Here is a 19,948-nt window from a genome sequence, read left to right as displayed (position 1 = left end):
TGCTGCCCCTACTTTAGCTCTTCTGGTCTGAAGATGTATACCTGATGCCTGGAGCTGCAGCAGCCACAATAGGATCATGGGCAGGAAGGTAGGGAGGATTGCAGAGTTGCTTGCTAGAAAGAGTTGAGCTTCTAAACAGAGGCCAGCAGCCACCAACCCCTAGGCTTCCTGCTTGGTGGGAAAAAAAATAAATCCCTACCTAAGCTTCAGTTGGTCAGGTATTCCATTATTTGTAGTAGAAAACGTAACTAATGCATGCAGTCCTTAAAAGCTGTGCTTCAGTGGATTTTTTTTAACAGAGTGAGCTAACTAAATGATCTAAAGGGTAATTTTCTTTATTCATTGGAACAAAGACAAAGAAGAATCCTGGCAACGAAAAATCTGGTGGAAGAAATCACTGACCCTGACATTAAGATTTACTATAAAGCTACAGAAATAAAAGAGCAGTGACATAGATCCATGGAACAGAATAGTGAACCCAAAGGAGACACACATAAATATATTCAAGGGATCTTTTACAGAGATACAAAAGCAATTCAATAGAAGTACAGCCCTTCCTCTGGCTGGTGCTGGAGCAGTTGAGCATCCACAGATCTGAAAAAGTAATCATGGCTTAAACTCACACCTTACACAAAAGTTAACACAAAATGGATCAAAGATTTAAAAATAAAGTATAAAACTGTAAAGTTTTTATGAAAAAGCCACAGGAGACAATCTTCAGGATCTGAGACTAAGCATAGAGTTCTTAAGCTTGCCAAACACATTATTAGGAAAGCAACGGATTTGTTTAGCCCTCAACTGGTCAAGTTGGCCACTGTAGCAATTGGTACTGCCAGGCTGAACTTGTGTATCCTGGGGCCTGGATACAAAAAATCACCTTTGCTTTGGGGAAATCCCCTTTCTCCAAGAAGTGAGCCCTGCACCTATAGGAACAGAATAAACATCCCAGGAAGTGGCCCAAGAAGCCCCTTTAATTTTGTGCTATTAGCATGTCTGGAATTCTATTATCCTGCCTGAGGAATGTACATAGAAAAACCTGCTGCTTCCAGAAAAAGCCAAACTGCATCCAAGGAAGACAGACATGCCCCTGAGCACAGCACAATACGCCACAGGAAGGCTTTGAGTCACAACTGCACAGGGACATCTTCACGCTGCTTTGTATAAGCTACACATCCTGAGAGCCTTATAGCTTACTTAAGCCTCAAAAGCAAATGACTTTCTTCTTTATATTCACTGTTGCTAAAATAAGAATTATTTTGTTCCACAGCAGCAGTGGAAGACATAAGCAAGGAGCTGATTCCAGAGATGAATCTCCCTGGCTAGCTTTTAACCATTGTTGCTTGTTGCAATTGGAGAAGGGTAATGGACAGTAACCTAGGAATGGCTTGCCTCGTATAAGGAAGCCACTGAGAACATGGGGGGGCAACCCAAAGAGCTACCAGTTTTGCAGTCGGCTGAGGACTGTCATTCTCACACATAAAGAATGCAAAAACACAACCAGGGAAATAAGGTAGCAAGTGAACGGGGTGGACAATATGAGCATTCAGGGTTAGGCAGGGAGATGGTCCTATCATTTCAATGTGCCCTCCTAAAGTTTATGTGTTAGAAACTTAATCCCCAAAGTCATAGGCTTAATCGTATTTGGAGGTACAGCTTTGGAGAGGTAATTAGGATTAGGGAAGGTAATGAGGGCAGGGCCGCCATGCTGGCATTGATGGCTTAGGAAGAAGAGCAGCCTGAGCTAGCACACTCGCCCTGTCCAGCCATGTGATGCCCTCCACCATGACATGATGTAGCAAGAAGGTCTTTACCAGATGCCAATGCCACAGCCTTTCACGGGACTGTGAAAGTAAACCTCTGTTCTTTACAAATTACCCACTCTCACGTATTCAGCTACAGCAATGGAAAAGGACTAAGACAGATAGTTCTTGCTGAGATTGAAACCAAGGCCCCACAAAGGGCCTTGAATGCAGATGCTAGATACCATCTGGGGCCTGTTTTGTGGTGTAGCGGGTAAAGCTGCCACCTGCAATGCCAGCATCCCATATGGGTGCCAGTTCGAGTCCTGGCTGCTCTACTTCTGGCCCAGCTCTCTGCTAATGCACCTGGGAAAGCAGTGGAGGATGGTCCAAGTGCTTGGGCCTCTGCACCCATGTGGGAGACCTGGAAGAAGCTCCTGGCTTCAGTCTGGCCTAGTTCTGGCCATTATGGCCATTTGGGGAATGAACTAGTGGATGAAAGATATTTCTGCTTCTCTCTCTCCCCACCCCTTTCAAATAAATAAATATTTTAAAAGAAATTAAAAAATAAAACAAATAGATGTCATCAGTTCCGTCTCCTAGCATCCCTCCCTTAGCTTCAAGTGTCCTTGCCCTATCTTTTGATGACACTAAAACTAACTCACTGAATTGAGGGGGTGGTACAGCTGACCCTAAAGGTTCTATCACCAGACTTATGAGGTCATTTGCTTCTCCATTAGATACCATCCTGATTACCTGGATAGTCTCAAGGGTTTTTGTTTATGGGACTTCGATGCCTGGGCAGGGGAATTACAGGCCCAGAGCAGAAAAGTACTAAAGCCCACTTGGCCTTCACAAAAATCCCCTGAAGAATACAGCATTGCTAACCAACCAGGAACTTGCACATGAGCTGACCATGTAACCAGACCAAATAACCACTGTGACTCCAACCAGCCCTTTATCAGCTGGTCACAGGCCAACATGCAATTGTCCCTATCCTTTGTTCCCCTTATTCCTCACTCCCCTTCCTTGTAGTCTCCTTAAGAAGCCCAAAACAGCCTCATTCAGCAGGATGGTAGTTCTGGAGGTGTGAGTCTTCTCCTTCCTTTATCTTCAAACCTTGTCCATACTATTTTGATTGAGCACCACTGACAAGCACCAAGCTTTCGGTAACAAGATGACCAAGGAAAGTTTTAATGAGGAAGGGGAATTACAGCCAAATTTTGAGGAAAGGCTAGAATCTAAATGGGAAGAGAAAGAGGCATGAGAATGCTGTCAAGGAAGGGACAAATAAAAGAACTGAATGGAAAAGTTCAAAATATATTCAAAGGACAGGAAGTAAGCATGCTGGTTTAACTAGAGTAAAAGGCTTGTTTTCCATGATGGCAAAGACGATCTGGGGCAGGCATTTGGGCTAAATGTTAAGATGCTGTTTAGGGGACCTGCATCCCATGTTGGAGTTACCTGGGTTTGATTCCCAGCTCCAGATCCTAATTACAATTTCCTGCTAATGCTGACCCTGGGAAGCAGCAGTGATAGCTCAAGTATTTGGGTTCCTGCCGCCCATGTGGGAGACCTGCATTGAGTTATTAGCTCCTGGTTTCGGCATACCCTATAGTCATTGCAGGCTTTTGGGGGAGTGAGCCAGTGGATGGGGAGTGTTTCTCTCTCTCTTTCTTTCTTTCTTTCTTTCTTTCTTTCTTTCTTTCTTTCTTTCTTTCTTTCTTCCTTTCTTTCTTTCTCTCTCTCTCTCTCTCTCTCTCTCTCCCCCTCTATAATACACACACGCACACGCACACACACATATAATCTATGTCTATGCCTCTAAAATAAATTTTTAAAGTTTAAAAAGTTTGTTTAGAAAGAACAATATTGTTGAAATCTAGGAATCTATTTTTAAAGCATTTATTTTAATTGAAATGTAGAGTGCAGAAGAGGGAAAGGGAGATGGGGAGAGAAGGGGAGAGAGAGAGAGAGAGAGAGAGAGAGGTCTTCCATCTGCTAATTTATTCTCCAAATAGCTGCAATGGCCAGGATGGTGCCAGGCTGAAGCCAGGAGCCTGAACTCCCTCCAGGTCTCTTTTGTGGGTGACAGAGATCCAAGTTCTTAAACCACCTTCTGCTGGCTTCCCAGGCACATTAACAGGGAGCTGGACTGGGAGCAGAACAGCCAGGACTCACCAATACGGGATGCCAGAGTCACAAGTGGCCACTTAACCCTCTGCATCACAATGTCAGCCCTGTTGTCAGAATCCTGATGATGATACACTCGTTACTTGTATAACAAAAAGATTTAATTTATCTGAAAGGAAGACTTACAGAGAGGGAGGGAGGGAGGGGGACAGGAAGAGAGAGAGAGAGAGAGAGCGACAGAGAGAAATCGATCTTCCATCGGCCTTTTCACTCTCCAGATGGCCACAATGGCCGGGGCTGAGTCAGGGCTAAGCCAGCAGCCTGGAACTCCATCGCGGTCTCCCATGTGGGTGCAGGGGCCCAAGCACTTGAGCCATATTCTGTTGCTTTTCCAGGCACATGAGCAGGGAGCTAGATTAGAAGTGGAGCAGCCAGGACTTGAACAGGCACTCATATAGGATGTCATCATTGCAGGTGGCAGTTTAACCCACAGTGCCACAATGCCAGCCCCAACAAAAAATTTTAAAGAAAGGAATGCTAAGGTTGAGGAAAGCATGGTATTGATTCTGTGACTAGGGTGGCAGACAAAGTTTCTTGATTCCTTTTTTTTAAAAAAAAAAAAGATTTATTTTATTTATTTGAAAGACAGAGTTACAGAGGGAGGTAGAGACAGAGACAGAGAGGTCTTCCATCCGCTGGTTCACTCCCCAGATGGCCACAACAGCTGGAGCTGCACCAATTCGAAGCCAGGATCCAGGAGTTTCTTCCAGGTCTCCCACACAGGTGCAGGGGCCCAAGGACTTGGGCCACCTTCTACTGCTTTCCCAGGCCATAGCAGAGAGCTGGATCAGAAGTGGAGCAGCCAGGACTAGAACAGGCGCCCATATGGGATGCCAACACTTCAGGACAGGGCTTTAACCTGCTATGCCATAGCGCCAGCCCCTGTTAATTCTCAATAGTCATTAGTAACTCTCGTTTCCTTTTCCCATTTCCAAAAATAGAGCAAAATCAAGATCCAGCACCCTTGCAGCAAAAGATAGCCATGTGACTCAATTCTAACAAATAAGTGAGAAGGAGGGCACCTACTGGAGGGTTCCTGGGAAACAGGAGGTTGGTTCCTGATACAAGTGCCATTTCCTCTTCATCTCCCTCCTACTTATTTTGAATATGCTTGAGTAGTGACGATGACTGAAACAGATGCAACCATTTTGTCGTCATGAGGTCAGAAGCCTCATAAAGAAAAGCCAATATCTGCCGGCACCGCGGCTCACTAGGCTAATCCTCCGCCTTGCGGTGCCGGCACACCGGGTTCTAGTCCCGGTCGGGGCACCGATCCTGTCCCGGTTGCCCCTCTTCCAGGCCAGCTCTCTGCTGTGGCCAGGGAGTGCAGTGGAGGATGGCCCAAGTCCTTGGGTCCTGCACCCCATGGGAGACCAGGAGAAGCACCTGGCTCCTGCCATCGGATCGGCACGGTGCGCCGGCCGCAGCGCGCCTACCGCGGCGGCCATTGGAGGGTGAACCAGCGGCAAGGGAAGACCTTTCTCTCTGTCTCTCTCTCACTGTCCACTCTGCCTGTCAAAAAATAAAAATAAAAAAATAAAAAAAAGAAAAAAAAAAAAAAGAAAAGCCAATATCCTGAAGGTGGCGGAATGAAAGGTAAGAAGAGTCCCCAGTCCTTTACAACATTCACCAGCCACTGTCTAAACCTGAAATCTCTGTATCTTGAAGCCTCTGGTGACCTAAAGCCATTAATGTTGCTTAAACTGCTGTTAGTCAGCTGCTCTGTTACTTCGAATCAATTATCTCCTAGGTGACAGAACTAGAAAGTGGAATACAGAATACACAGCACTCAAAGTTAGGTGCTTGATTCCTAAATAGGCAAAGGGACTCTAATTTCTGAACCCCAAATTGACATTTAGGAATGGCAATGGAATATTATGTCATTTCCCAGGTATGATTAGCAGTTTCAGAAAGTGGTCTAATCTGAAAATACATATTTTCGACACTATTCCAATAGATACTGGGAACAGAGGGACAGAATTTCTTTCATTTTTTCAAGAGACAGAGAGACAAGAGTTCTGATCTGCTGGTTCCTTCACCAAAGACAGAAAATGACTCTGTGCCAGGTGAAGGACCAAAGCCAGGACTTGGGACCCTGGCACACTGATATGGACATGGGCAGCCTAACTGGCATCTTAACTGCTACATGAAATGTACACCCTGACAGAATTCTTTAAATTAAAATTATTCTGTCAATTGGTACAATGGATACATATTGTTTTCTCTGCCCAGAATTCCCTGATGTGACTCCTTTCTTTGACCAGCTATTTATTTATTTATTTAATATATTTATTGGGACATAACATATATTGTAAAGTATTGAGATATAACATATATTGTAAAATTCACCCATTTAAAATTCACAATCCAGGGGCTGGCATTGTGTTGCAGTGTGTTAAACTGCCATTTTTTTAGAATACTTTTATTTAATAAATATAAATTTCAAAAGTACAACTTTTAGATTACAGCAGTTTTTCCCCCCATAACCACCCTCCCACCCGCAAACCATCCCCTCTCCCATCCCATTCTTCATTAAGATTCATTTTTAATTAGCTTTATATACAGAAGATCAACTTAGTATATACTAAGTAAAGATTTCAATAGTTTGCACCCACAGAGACACACCAAGTATAAAGTACTGTTTGAATAGTAGTTTTACTGTTAATTCTTATAGTACAACACATTAAGTACAGAGATCCTACATGAGGAGTAAGTGCACAGTGAATCCTGTTGTTGATTTAACAATTGACACTCTTATTTATGACATCAGTAATCACCCGAGGCTCCTATCATGAGCTGCCAAGGCTATGGAAGCCTCTTGAGTTCACAAACTCCGACCTTAATAAGACAAGGCCATAATCAAAGTGGAAGTTCTCTCCTCCCTTCAGAGAAAGGTACTTCCTTCTTTGATGGCCCATTCTTTCCACTGTTAAACCACCATTTATAACACCAGCATCTCATATTAGAGTTCTGGTTCAAGTCCTGGCTGGTCTACTTAAGATCCAGCTTCCTGCTGATGTGCCTGGGAAGGCAGTAGATGCCACAGATGAAAGACTGATCAATCAATCTCTTAATCTCCTCCCCACCCCACCCTCGTGTAGTGTATGTGTCTGTCTCTCCCTCTCTGTTGTGCTGCCTTTTAAATACATACATACATACATACCTAAAAAAAAAGAATCCCATACTTCCTAGCAGTCAGTCCTCACTTCCCTTCCCCTACATAGCTCTAGGCCGGCCATTAATCTGCTTTCTATCACTATAGATTTGCCTAGTGTACATATTTCCCATAAATGGGATCATATAACATGTGGTCTTTTGCATATTGGTTTTGACATAATGTTTTTGAGCTTCATCCATGTTGCATGCATTCTATTCTATCCATGTATCAGTATTCTAATTCTTTTTATGGCTGAATAATATTCGATCATATAAGCATACCACATGTGGTTTCTCCAGCAGCTGAAAGATATTTGGCTTGCTTCTGTTTCTTTGGCCATTATGAACATTCACAGACATTCATATACACATTTTTTGTGTGTGAACATGCTTTCTTTTCCCTTGAGTATGCACCAAGGAGTGCTGTGTCATACGGAAACTCTATGCTTAATCATGTGAGACACTGTCAGACTGTTTTCCATAGTAGTAGAACTGATTTACATTCCTACCAGTAGTGCAAAAGGGTTCTAATTCCTCTACAACCTTGATAATACTTACCATTATCTGTCTTTTTTTGCTGTGGCCATCCCAGGGGATGTAAAGTGATATCTCATGGTGGGTTTAATCTGCATTTCTCTAATGATTAATGATGTTGGGCCTCTTTTAATGTGTTTATTGACTATATATTTTCATTGGGGAAATGTCTATTCAGATCCTTTGCCCATTTTTAACTGGATTATTTGTCTTTATTGTTGAGTTTTCAGAGTTCTTTATATATGCTGGATTTAAGTCCTTTATGAGATAGGCACTTTGCAAATATTTTCTATCACACTGTGGGATGCCTTTTCACTTTTAAAATTTATTTGAAAGGCAGAGTAACAGAGGGAAACACACATACATACACACAGAGAAAGAGACAGAAAGAAAAGAGAGAGACAGACAGACAGACAGAGAGAAATCTTCCATTCATTGGTTCACTCCCTCCTCCCCTGCCCCAATGCTGACAATAGCCAGGTGTGGGCCAGGCTCAGCTCAGGAGCCAGGAACTTCACGGGGTCTCCCACGTGGGTAGCAGAGACCCAAGACCTTGCGCCATCTTCTGTTTCCCTCCCACGTGCATTAGCAGGGAATTGGATCACAAGCGGAGCAGCCAGGGCTTAAGCCAGTGCTCTGATATGGGATACTGCCATTATAAGCAGCAATTTAACGCATTCTACCACAGTGCTGGTCCCTTAATTTTTTTTATTTTTTTATTTTTTATTTTTTTGAAAGGCAGAGGGATAGGGAGAGAGAAAGAGAGAGCGAGAGAGTGCTCCCATGTGCACACTCCTAAAATGCCCTCAAGAGTAGGGCTGGTCCAGGCTAGCAAAACTCAAACCAGGTCTCTCACGTGGGTGGCAGGAACCCAACCACTTAAAGCCACAACCACTGCCTCCCAGGCTCTGCATTAGTAGGAAGGCAGAAGCAGAAGCCAGAGTAACAAGCCATGCACTCTGATGTGAGACACAGGCGACTTAACTGTTAGGCTAAACTCCAAACCCCTTTTCACTTTTTTGATGGTATCTTCTGGAACTTAACTTTGGCTATCTATTGTAGCGTTATTATAATAGCAAAACTCTAGAAATAATGCAACTATACATCAAAAGGAGATGGTTTGAATAAACTATTCTAAGTCTACACAATGTATATATAGGAATACCTCTATATACTACTAGGAAGTGATCTCTAAGATACACCATTAAAATGAAGAAAGGGAGCAAGAGAATCTGTAGAGTATGCAAAAATTTATTTAGTGAAGGAAAACCAAGTGAATATAGTTAAGAATATGCTGTTTTATGGGGACGGCATCATGGCACAGTGGGTTAAGCCACTGCCTGTAATGCCAACATCCCTTATGAGGGCCAGCTCCAGTTCCAGCTGTTCTACTTCTGATCCAGTTCCCTGCTTAAGGTGCCCAAGAAAGCAGCAGAACATGGGCCCTTGCCACCCACGTGGGAGATCCAGTTGGAGTTCCAGCTCCTGGCTTTAGCCTGACACAGCTCTAGCCACTGCAGGTATTTGGGGAGTGATCCAGCAGATGGAAGAGCTCTCTCTGTGTAGGTCTCTGTCTCCCCTTCTCTCTCTATAACTCTACCTTTGAAATGAATAAAGTAAATCTTTTTTAAAAAAAAATGATGGTTGGCCGGCGCCGCAACTCACTAGGCTAATCCTCCGCCTGCAGGGCCGGCACCCCAGGTTCTAGTCCTGGTCGGGGTGCCGGATTCTGTCCCGGTTGCTCCTCTTCCAGTCCAGCTCTCTGCTGTGGCCCAGGAAGGCAATGGAGGATGGCCCAAGTGCTTAGGTCCTGCACCTGCATGGGAGACCAGGAGGAAGCACCTGGCTCCTAGCTTCGAATCGGCACAGCACACTGGCCGTTGCGGCCATTTTGGGGGTGAACCAATGGAAGGAAGACCTTTTTCCCTGTCTCTCTCTCTCACTGTCTAACTCTGCCTGTCAAAAAAAAACGTGATGGTTTACAAATCAAAAGAAGGAAGAGGACAAGAGGGAAGAAGGAAGGAAGGAAGGATAACCCAAAACTAAATTTTTTTTTAAGTCACTTATGGCAGGAAGGAGGGAACAAGATTAAAAGGAAAGGGGCCAGTGTTGTGGTGCAATGGCACAGCCTGAGACTCCAGCATCCCATATGAGCATCTATTTGAGTCTTGGCTACTGCACTTTCAATCCAACTCCCTGATAATGTGTCTGGGTTAGCAGCAGCAGATGGCCCAAGTGCTTGGGTCCCTGCTGCCCATGTGGGAGATCCAGAAGGAGTTCCTGACTCCTGTCTTCACCCTGGCCTAGCCTTGGCCATTGCAACCAGCTGGGGAGTGAGCCAGCTCTGAGTCTCTCCCTATCACTCTGCTTTTCAAATAAATAAATAAATCTTTTTTAAAAAGATTAAAAGGACAGAGATAGTAGAGCCCTCTGAAAGTACCTTAGTTTCTACATGTGACTTTGAAGCCACAATAATGTTTTACATTATAATAAAACAAAAAAATTTAAGTTGAGAATAAAAAGTGCAATGAAGCAAATGAACTTAACAGCACATTGAGCTGGTAACTTAACTATACCACCAGCCATCACTGAAATGAAATTAAAACCCAGCAATTTGACAGTACATTCCTAATGGAATATACCCATAAAAGAGAAATAACAACAAAGAAATCTTAAACTATTTTCAAAAGGAAAATTGTTACTAAAATCATAATTATTATTCAAAAACTATTACATGGAAATGCAGCACATTTTTATTTATGGTAGGATAAAGCAAGTAAGAAATTATGCGAATGTCCTCATGAGTCAAAATGTTCAATATAAGTAACAGATAAATATAAAATCAAAGAAGTTAAATGAAATCCCTATAATCCTTAATTTGTATAGGAAATATCAGTGTGAACTTGTGTTGTGTTTTACCTTTAAAAATATACACATATTTTCTAGCCTTATTTTAAGAGAAGTCAGGTCATAGACTGGGAGAAAATATCGTCAGCCCACAAATCCGACAATGGACTTTCATCCAGAATATTTGAAAACATATCTCAAAACTCAGCAATAAACACCCAATGAAAGACAGGACCTGACAGTGCACCAAAGGGGATATGTGATGGCAGATAAGCATATGAAAAGGTGTTTAACACCACAGCCATTAGGGAAATAATCAAAATCGAGATCAGATACTATTACACACCTATTAAAATGCCTAAAACCAAAAACACTGACAATACCAACTGCTCACAAGGATTCGGGAATAATGAGAATTCTCATCCATTACTGGTAGAAATGTAAAATGGCACAGCCCCTTTGAAAGACAGTCGGGCAATTTCTTAATAAATTAAATACACATCTACCACAAGGCCACTTCCAAACATACGTGAAAGTCAATTATCCTACCTTTCACAGGAAAGCAATGACCACTGCTTGCAGTTTGCAACTTTGTGTATGTATAAGCAAAGCTTTCTTATTTAACAGATACTCAGCTGAGAATGAAATCCATGTGTTGCTTATCTCAAGTTTGACCCAGAATTGAGCATGTATGTGACAAAATGCAAGGATGGGTTTTACTTTGGAGAGGGGTAAACTTTATTCTTCACTTTTAATTTTCAAAAAAATAACGCAAGGGCAGGCATTGGGACACAGCATCCCATGTCAGGGTGCTGGTTCAAGTCCTGGCTACCCTGCTTCCAATCCAGCTCCCTGCTAATGCGCCTGAGAAGGCTGCAGAAGATGGCCTAGGTGCTTGGGTCCCTGCCACCCATGTAGGAGACCAGGGTGGAGTTCCTGCTCCTGGCTTCATCCCAGCCTCAACCATTATGGCCATCTCTCTCTCTGTCAGCCTGCCTCTCTCTCCCCCCTCCCACCCCCGATCACTCTACCTTTTTTTTTTTTCTTAAGATTTATTTACTTGAAAGGAGGAGTTAAAGAGGCAGAGGCAGAGAAAGAGGAAGATCTTTGATCCGCTGGTTCACTCCTCAAGTGACCGGAATGGCCACAGCTGGGCCAGTCCGAAACCAGGAGCCAGGAGCTTCTTCCACGTTTCCCACGCAGGCACAGGGGCCCAAGGACTTGGCCCATCTTCTCCTGCTTTCCCAGGCCACAAAACAGAGGTGGATCAGAAGTGGAGTAGCCGGGACTCGAACCGGCATCCATATGGGATGCTGGCACTGCAGGCGACGGCTTTACCTGCTATGCCACAGCACTGGCCCCCACTCTGCCTTTCAAATAAATAAATAATTTTAAATCTAAGAAAAGGAAACACAACCTGAGGTTTCCTTTATGATACTTCCAGTCGCCTTAGAGTTCTTACTTTATATGGTAAAGGGAGAGCGTAAGTGAATGACTTGGCAAAAATCAACAGATCTCAGAAAACTAACCTTCCTCACTCAAAACAGACTATTAGGGGTGGACATTTGGCATTATAGTTAAGACACTACTTTGGGATGCCTGGGTTTGAGTTTCAACTCTGTTCCAGATGCCAGCTTTCTGCTAATGTGGACCCTGGGAGGCATCAGGTTCAAGTTCTTGGGTCCTTGCCATCCATGTGAGAGACCCAGATGGAGGAGTCCCAATAGAAGATCTCTCACTCTTGCTCTGCCTTTCAAGTAAATAAACAAACAAAACTTTAAAAAAAAAAAAGGTGCTGTGGTGTAGTGAGTGGTTAAGCTGCTGCTTGTAATGCCAGCATCCTGTATCTGAGTGCCGATTCAAGTTCTGGCTGCTGCACTTCTAATCCTGCCAATGAGCGTGGGAGGTGGTAGATCACAGCCAAATATTTGGGCCCCTGCCACCCACATTAGAAACCCTGATGGAGCTCCTGGCTCCTGCTTCAGCCTGGCCCAGACCTCACAGCTGAGGCCAGTTGGGGAATGAACCAGTGGATGGAAGATCTCTTTCTTCCTCTCTTTGCCTTTCTCTCTGTCACTCAACCTCTCAAATAAATACATCTTTTTAAAGAAACTTTAATAAGGGCTAGTGCTGTGGCATAGCAGGTAAAGCCTACAGTGTCAGCATCCCATATGGGTGTTGATTTGAGTCCCAGCTGCTCCACTTCCAATCCAGCTCTCTGCTATAGCCTGGGAAAGCAGTGGAAGATGGCCCAAGTCCTTGGGCCCCTGCACCCACGTGGGAGACCTGGAAGAAGCTCCTGGCTCCTGGCTTCAGATCAACTCAGCTCTGGCTGCCAGGTGGGGAGTGAACAAGTGGATGGAAGACCTCTTTCTCTGTCTCTCTCTCTCTCTGCCTCTCCTTCTCTCTGTGTAACTCTGACTTTCAAATAACTAAATAAATCTTTTTAAAAAATAAAGAAACTTTAATAAAACAATTTCTGATTCTACCAAGGTAAAAAGATCTGAGGTGATGAAAATCTCTTGGAACTAGTTAGAGGTTATAGTTGTAAAACAATGTGAATGTACTAAATGCCACCTCATGGTATACGTTTAAATGGTTAATGGTTTATTTCATATGTTAACTGTACCTCAAAATTAAAAAAAAAAAGTTGGAGGGGATGAGTGGTTAAGACTCCTGTGTTCCATATCAGAGTTCCTGGGTTCCACACTTACTCAGCTCCTGACTCCGGCTTCCTGCTAATACAGACCTTGGCAGCAGCAGCGCTGGCTCAAGTGAACGGGTTCCTGCCTCCCACATGGCAGACCTGCATTGAGTTCCTGGCTCCTGGTTTCAGCCCCTACCCAGTCCAGGTCCTCATGGAAATTTGGAGAGCAAACTGGCAGATGGGAGCTCTGTCTCTGCCTCTCCAAGCAAAGCAAAAAAAAAAAAAAAAAAAAAAAGGATGGAGAAAGGCTGACTAGACTCTGGGAAGGCTCCCTTAGGGGTGGGAGAGTAGATCTGACCTTGGAAGAAGCTGATTTGATTTTAAGAGAGGAAGGAAGCCACAGAGGTGGCTCCACATGTGTGATTTTCAAACACTGACTGCAACCACAGTACAGCAGTATTTCAGCACAGCCCAGGGCGCACACACACACAGGCAATGGTCTAACAAAAGTTCATGAGACAAAACCTACTCTCACTTTTTGTTTTATTCTATTCTTTTTCTATCTTTTTTTCTTCTTCATGTATTTGGAAAGCAGAGTGACAGAGAGACACAGAGAGAGAAAGAGAGAGAAAGAGGGACAGAGATCCTCATCCACTGCTTCACTCCCCAAACTGCTGCAACAGCCAGGTCTGGGCCAAGCTAAAATCAGGAGCCAGGAACTCCATTATCTTTTTCTTTTTCCTTTTAAAAACTGTGGTAATGATTCATTAATTGCCTATTTTATTTGACTGCTGTGAATTCAAATTTGTCTTTCTTCTTAAAGAAGCATTTGCTTCATCATAAATTAAGTGGGCTGGCTATTTACAACATAGACCCTTAAAATGGTGGCACGGTAACTCATACAAAGCAGAAAGAGAGTGAGCTCCTTGCTATTCATAAGAGGCATTCGGGATCAGCTACACAATTCTGTCCGGAATGCTGAAGAAAGGATTTTTAGGTTTGGCTAGAAATGTTCCTTTTAACTTTCATATCCTGGCATTTTGACAGTATGCTGAAGATTCTCTTAGCTCAATACAAATCCAGCATATAAATTGTTGGGAAAAGATACTGTGTGTCTGGAATTCAGTTGTGATCTTTCCCTAAGGTTTTCAATTAATTCATATCAAAATAATGTTAATGTCATCAGTGCTACAAAGGTTTATATTTTAGAAAGCACATACTTCTTTTATCTCAGACCCAGAAATGTAGGTTACACATCACCTGGCTGTGCCCAGAAACCAATCTATTGTTCCTGACTGATAGCAGTTAAGTAAGGGAGGAATCAAGCTCCTTTTTAACTTCCATGAAAAAGCAGTGAAAGTTAGCTCCTGTTACAATTGTAAACCCAAATAGCTGAGTAATTACGCTAGCTGCAGGAGGCCATGTTTTTTCACTTGATAATTTAATTCAGCAAGGGTGGGTTGAGGTGATTAAAAGGCCAGATTTGGCTTTATTGACTTTCTCGTCATTTATTCTACGCCAGAGAACATCTTAACTAAGTACAAGCTGTAAAAACAACAGATAAATATCTTGCAACACATAGCACATTTAACACCAAGACTAGTGCAACAATTTTTAAACTGTAGCCACCCGATTTGGGTACATACTTGAACACTTAATATAAATATCCATATGTTAAATGACAGTCCAAGGTATCTAGTAAGTATATTGTCATTCTCTAGTTCCCTCTTTCTTCTAGTTCCCTCTTTCTTCTAGTGTTCTCTCTCTCTCTCTCTCTCTCACCCTCAGGCACAAAATAAATGCTAAATAATAAATAGATACTGCTTCAAATATGTTCATGAGTCTAGAAACAGAGGCATCCATAGATAGATGCTTCATTTATGACAAAGGTGGCTCTTCAGAAAAATGGACAAAGAGTAGCATTTTCCAAAAATGGTCCTCTGTCTACTGAATATCCACATGGGAAAAACATAACTTGACCCCTCCCTCTTTTCAAACACACACAAACGCACATGCACAAATGTACTCTACTTGGAATTATATGTGAAAAGAAAAACAGCAAAGTTTCTAGAAGATAACATGGGAAGTTATCTTTCTGACCTTAGAGGAAGCAATTATTTCTAAAACAGGAAAGTGTTTCAAAAAATGGAATTAAAAGGTAAGTTTATTTTGGTACAAAAGATTTTTGAAATCCATTCATAGCTTTTTCATTATATGCATTTTTCATAAACTTTTGAAGACCCGCAGTAGGAAAGAAAAAGCAGTAACATAAAAGAAAAACTATTCATTAAACACGGTTAAGAGAGTGAAAAGGCCAACCACAGAATAGACGATATTCAAAATACATGTAGAAATCACTAAGAAACCTAGTAGAAAATGAGACAAGACAGAAGCAAACACTACACAAAAGAGAATATCCAAACCCAATGAACACATAAAACATGCCCAACTTCATCAGGAATCGGAGAAGTGCAGGTTGAAAACTCAAAAACTATGGTGGGCGTATAGTGCAGCAGCTAAAACGCCACTTGGTACACCTGCATCCCACATCAGAGTGGGATCCCACATCAAGTCTCAGCTCTGCTCCTGATTCCAGCTTCCTGCTACTGCACACCCTGGGAGGCAGGCAGGGATGGCTCAAATGGTTGGGCCCCTGACACTCTCATGGGAGAAGGGAGTGAGTGCCTGCTCCTGGCTTGGGCGTGGCCCAGTCCCTGCTATTGTGGGCATTGTCTGTCTTTCCCTCTCTCTGCCTTTTAAGTAAAAATAAAGAAATAAAAACATTTTTAGAAAGCTACAGAGTTGCACTACACCCACTGATGAAAATATCTAAAATCTAAAAGACTAACAATATTGTTTTAGAAAATTAAATAAACGCTTCAAATAAAATGCCAGTGAGAAATTAAATTAGTATAATTACTTTGACAGCATCCACTAAAGCTGAACAAATGAATACCATATGATCTAGCAACTAGAGCAAAAGGCATGAACAAGAACAATCATAACTAAACAATTCTTAACAACCCCAGACAAGCCAAATATGTATCAAGAATAAAATGTCATATTCATACAAAGGAATACTTTGAGCACAAGGCAATGAGAATGTACAGACTACCTCTACAGACTAACACGTGGACAAATCTCACCAATACAATGTTAAACTAAAAAAAAGCCAGGCACAAAAGAATAAGCACCTGATATTTCCATTGACAGTAAAGCTCACAGGGGAGCAAAACCTCATTATAGTGACAAAAGCCAGGATAGCAGTAACATTGGGAGAATAAGGAAGGGATAATGAACAGGAAGGACCACCAGGAAATTTGCTATATAAAATACAAGAGGCTCCATTAAATTTACATTTCAGACAAAACAACAAATAATCCTTCAATGTTACAAACACTGTCCTGTGCAATATTTGGAATATGTATTTCTATTTGCTTTATCTGGCAACCCTCATCCAGGGGGATGCCTTTGGAGTACTGGTAAGATTCTATCTCTAGGGCCATCACTGTGGCCCAGTGGGTTAAAGCCCCGGCCTGTAGCATCAGCATCCCATATGGGCACCAGTTTGTGTCCTGGCTGCTCCACTTCTGGTCCACCTCTCTGCTGTGGCTGGGAAAGCAGTGGAAGATGGTCCAGGTGTTTGGGCCCCTGCACCCTCGTGGGAGACCTGGAAGAAGCTCCTGGCTCCTGGCTTCAGATTGGCGCAGCTCTGGCCATTGCAGTTATTTGGAGAGTGAACCAGCAGATGGAAGATCTCTCTCTCTCTCTCTCTCTCTCTCTCTCTCTCTCTCTCTCTCAATCTCTCTATTTGGGGAGTGAACCAGCAGATGGAAGATCTCTCTCTCTCTCTTTCAAATAAATAAAATAAATCTTAAAAAAAAAGATTCTATCTCTGAGGTTCATTTTGTGATCATCCAGTGTGCATTTTTCTGTACATATGTTGTACTTTACAATTTGTTAAAAAGTCTTTGAAAAAGCCATCGGTCATCAGAAGTGTCCTGAGCCTAAAGCTGGGTGCTCTGCTCACGTTTTCAAAGGTTACTTTCACACAGTATGTTCCTTCTAGAATTGTTGTTGATGCCCTTGACTCTCAAGGGCCTTTCTTATTTGTGTGGCTGGCTTCATCTTATCAAAGGGCGATGCTATGCTGGAAGGTAAGTGTCTGCCCTTCAGCCAAGAAATGCACAAACCAGCGGTAAAAGTTAAGCCTGACAAGCCAGTGTCCACGGGCAGTGGAGGCTGAGGGTGTCAGAGTCCAGGGGCCAGAAGCTGCAAAGGAAGCTGGGATTCTGGGACAGAGACCCTGCTTAGCATCCATAAAGACAAAGACCTCCGCTTGAGGCCTGCTTTCCAAACCATCAGAGGCATTTCCAAATACCACGAGCGACTTCATTTAATTGTATAACTTACCTTCTCCTACAGGCATAACTGGAAAACCCAAGCAAAAAGGCAGTAAACCCATACTAACGAAAGCCTGAATCACTTTCCAGCTCTTGTTTAAATAACATGCTGGCTACTGACACAAGTCCTGTAAGACTCAGGGGGTTTTGTGTTGCGGTGTCTGCACATAACCCTTCCTAGTTCTAAATAAAGAAAAAAAAAGAGTCCTTCCAAATGTGGATATCTCACTTTATAAAGTCTGGGACTACACTTTACAGGGTGATGGAACCCTTCCTATGCGCTAGCTACCTCCCTTGAGAGTGCCAGATATCTAGGATTTAATCACAGAAACTATAGTTTATCTGTTTCACACAGGAAATCGAGGATAACAATTAGGGCTTGTGCGTTGTGCATACCATGCCTGAAATCCAGCTTCCCCACTGAAATTGTGTAGCTCTGGCCCTCAGTTCCCTCAGCTGTAAAAGGGGAATAAAAAACCCTGTGGGCAAGCGTTGTGATGCAGGGGGTTAAGCCCCGGAGTCTCATATGGCTCCACTTTGGAGCGATGCGCTTGAGCCCCTGCACCCACGTGGAAGACGGGATGGACTTCCGGGCTCCTGGCTTCAGCTTGGCCCAGCCCTGGCCATTGGGGCCATCTGGGGAGTGAACTAGCAAGTGGAAGCGCTCTGTCTCTCTCTCTCTCTCCCTTTCAAATAAATAAATCTTTTTTTAAAGTGCCTAATTCAAAGGGCGGCTGGGAGCGGGCTAATGTGTGGAAGGGGATGGAAGCCCAGTGCTTGGCACACATAGGACGTTGAGCTCAACGGTTATTATCATCACAGCATCAGCTAACTCTTGAGGCTCCTGCCACCGTATAGGAACTCTATGTATTTAATGTACCAAACAGCACCCAGACGCGGTCAGAGAGGTAGGGGAGAGGGCCTGTAAAGTTTGGTCCAAGCACCAGGCAATCCACAGGACGGGAACCAGCTGCGGGAAGGTCCGGGGAGGTGGCCTCGCGCCACCGCCGCCTGGAACCCCAAATTAGGCCTGGACCTCTGACCTCGGACGCCCTGACTACTCACATTGCGGTTGAAGTTGTGTCCTGGTAACACCGGCAAGGCCATGGCTCCTCCGCGTCTGAGGCTCAGAGGGGCCGAGCGGCGAGGGGACCGCGGCCCTCCAGCCGCTGCGTTGTTTAACCCCCGCCCCCACGTTACCTGGAAACGGGAGGCGGGGTCACGGGGGAGGAGGGGCTGCGGCGGGCCGGGGGCTCCGGGCGGGGCCGGCACAGAACCTTCGCGTCCGCACCTCCGCCCCCGCCCCCGTCCCCGCCCTCTACGCACACTCAGTTGGGGAGCACACGCGCAGGGGCTCCCGACCCCGCTACAATTTGCTTCAGCCGCTTTAGGGAGCTCAACTGTGGACTTCAGCTCCTCGAATTCTTGCCGCAAAGTCTGCTTGCTTTGTTTGTTCATTTGATGATGACGTTGAGTTCCAGCTCACGGCGAGGTGGAGAAAATAATACGATGCCCCTATGCTCACTGAGATGTAACAGGGTGTTTTCCTGTTGCATTTTACATCCGCTTTTGTTTGGCAAGGAAATGAAGCTAAAAGCACAAGGACCCTCCGCAAAAGCCCATTCTAGGGTTAACCCCCACTTTCTGTCCATCCTCTGTATTTTTATATGTAAATGTAAGGAGCAATCAGGAATAGCCAAGAACGGGCTCAGGCGACACAAAACGTCACCACTGTCTCCCCGTAACACACCCATGATGGCCAGACAGGAGTCCCCTCAGTTCCTTTCTGCACACTTACAGCTAATCCCTCCCTGAGCCTTACTGGTTGGACAACAGCTGGTTCTCTCTCAGTCACCACTTCCTGTTTGGGTTGAGGTCCCATTTTTCCTTACCAGATTTTCTTTAAACAGAAAAAAAAAAAGTCTAATTGACCTTGCCTCAGCGCCATGCTTTTTGTAATTCATGATACAACTGTTACTCTTGTGCTGCAGTAATCCACCCTTCCACAGCCTTCAGGGGCAAACTCCTTAGCCTGGTCTGAATACGCCCTCCACGCCTTCCTTTGGCCCCTCCTCCGGCTCCGAGAAACCATAGGCAGCTTCCAAACCAGGTTCTGCGGTGTCTCCCCATTGGGCTTTTATTAATGACACTATCTGCTAGAAACACCCTTACTTCTAATGTTTTAAAGCTTTTATTTATTTGGAAGGCAGAGTTACAGAGAGAAAAGGAAAGACAGAAACAGAAATCTTCCATCCTCTGGTTCGCTCCCCAAATGGCCACAATGGTGGGGGCTGATCCAGACCAAAGCCAGGAGCCCAGAACTCCATCTGGGTCTCCCATGTGTATGCAGGGCCCCAGGCAGCAAACTCCTTCCTTAACCAGAAAAGCCATCTTCTGCTGCTTTCCCAGGCCTGTTCGATGGGCCACCA

At 44.0% G+C, this 19,948-nt stretch overlaps 1 protein-coding gene across 1 annotated transcript in view; it reads right to left on the bottom strand.

Annotated features, from left to right (window-relative positions):
* EFHC2 (EF-hand domain containing 2) overlaps nucleotides 1-18,661 on the bottom strand; it is a 185,972-nt gene extending 167,311 nt beyond the window's left edge. Inside the window, exon 1 of the mRNA XM_062183581.1 lies at nucleotides 18,585-18,661. Coding sequence (XP_062039565.1) covers nucleotides 18,585-18,626 — 42 coding nt within the window. The 5' untranslated portion in view covers nucleotides 18,627-18,661. The remainder of the gene's footprint in view (nucleotides 1-18,584) is intronic.
* Nucleotides 18,662-19,948: the final 1,287 nt, after the last annotated feature.

The sequence above is a fragment of the Lepus europaeus genome, chromosome X (assembly GCF_033115175.1).
Source record: "Lepus europaeus isolate LE1 chromosome X, mLepTim1.pri, whole genome shotgun sequence".
In the NCBI taxonomy this organism is placed as follows: Eukaryota; Metazoa; Chordata; class Mammalia; order Lagomorpha; family Leporidae; genus Lepus; species Lepus europaeus.
The sequence above is the reverse complement of the archived record's forward strand: the minus strand, read 5'-3'. Positions and strand labels throughout refer to the sequence as shown.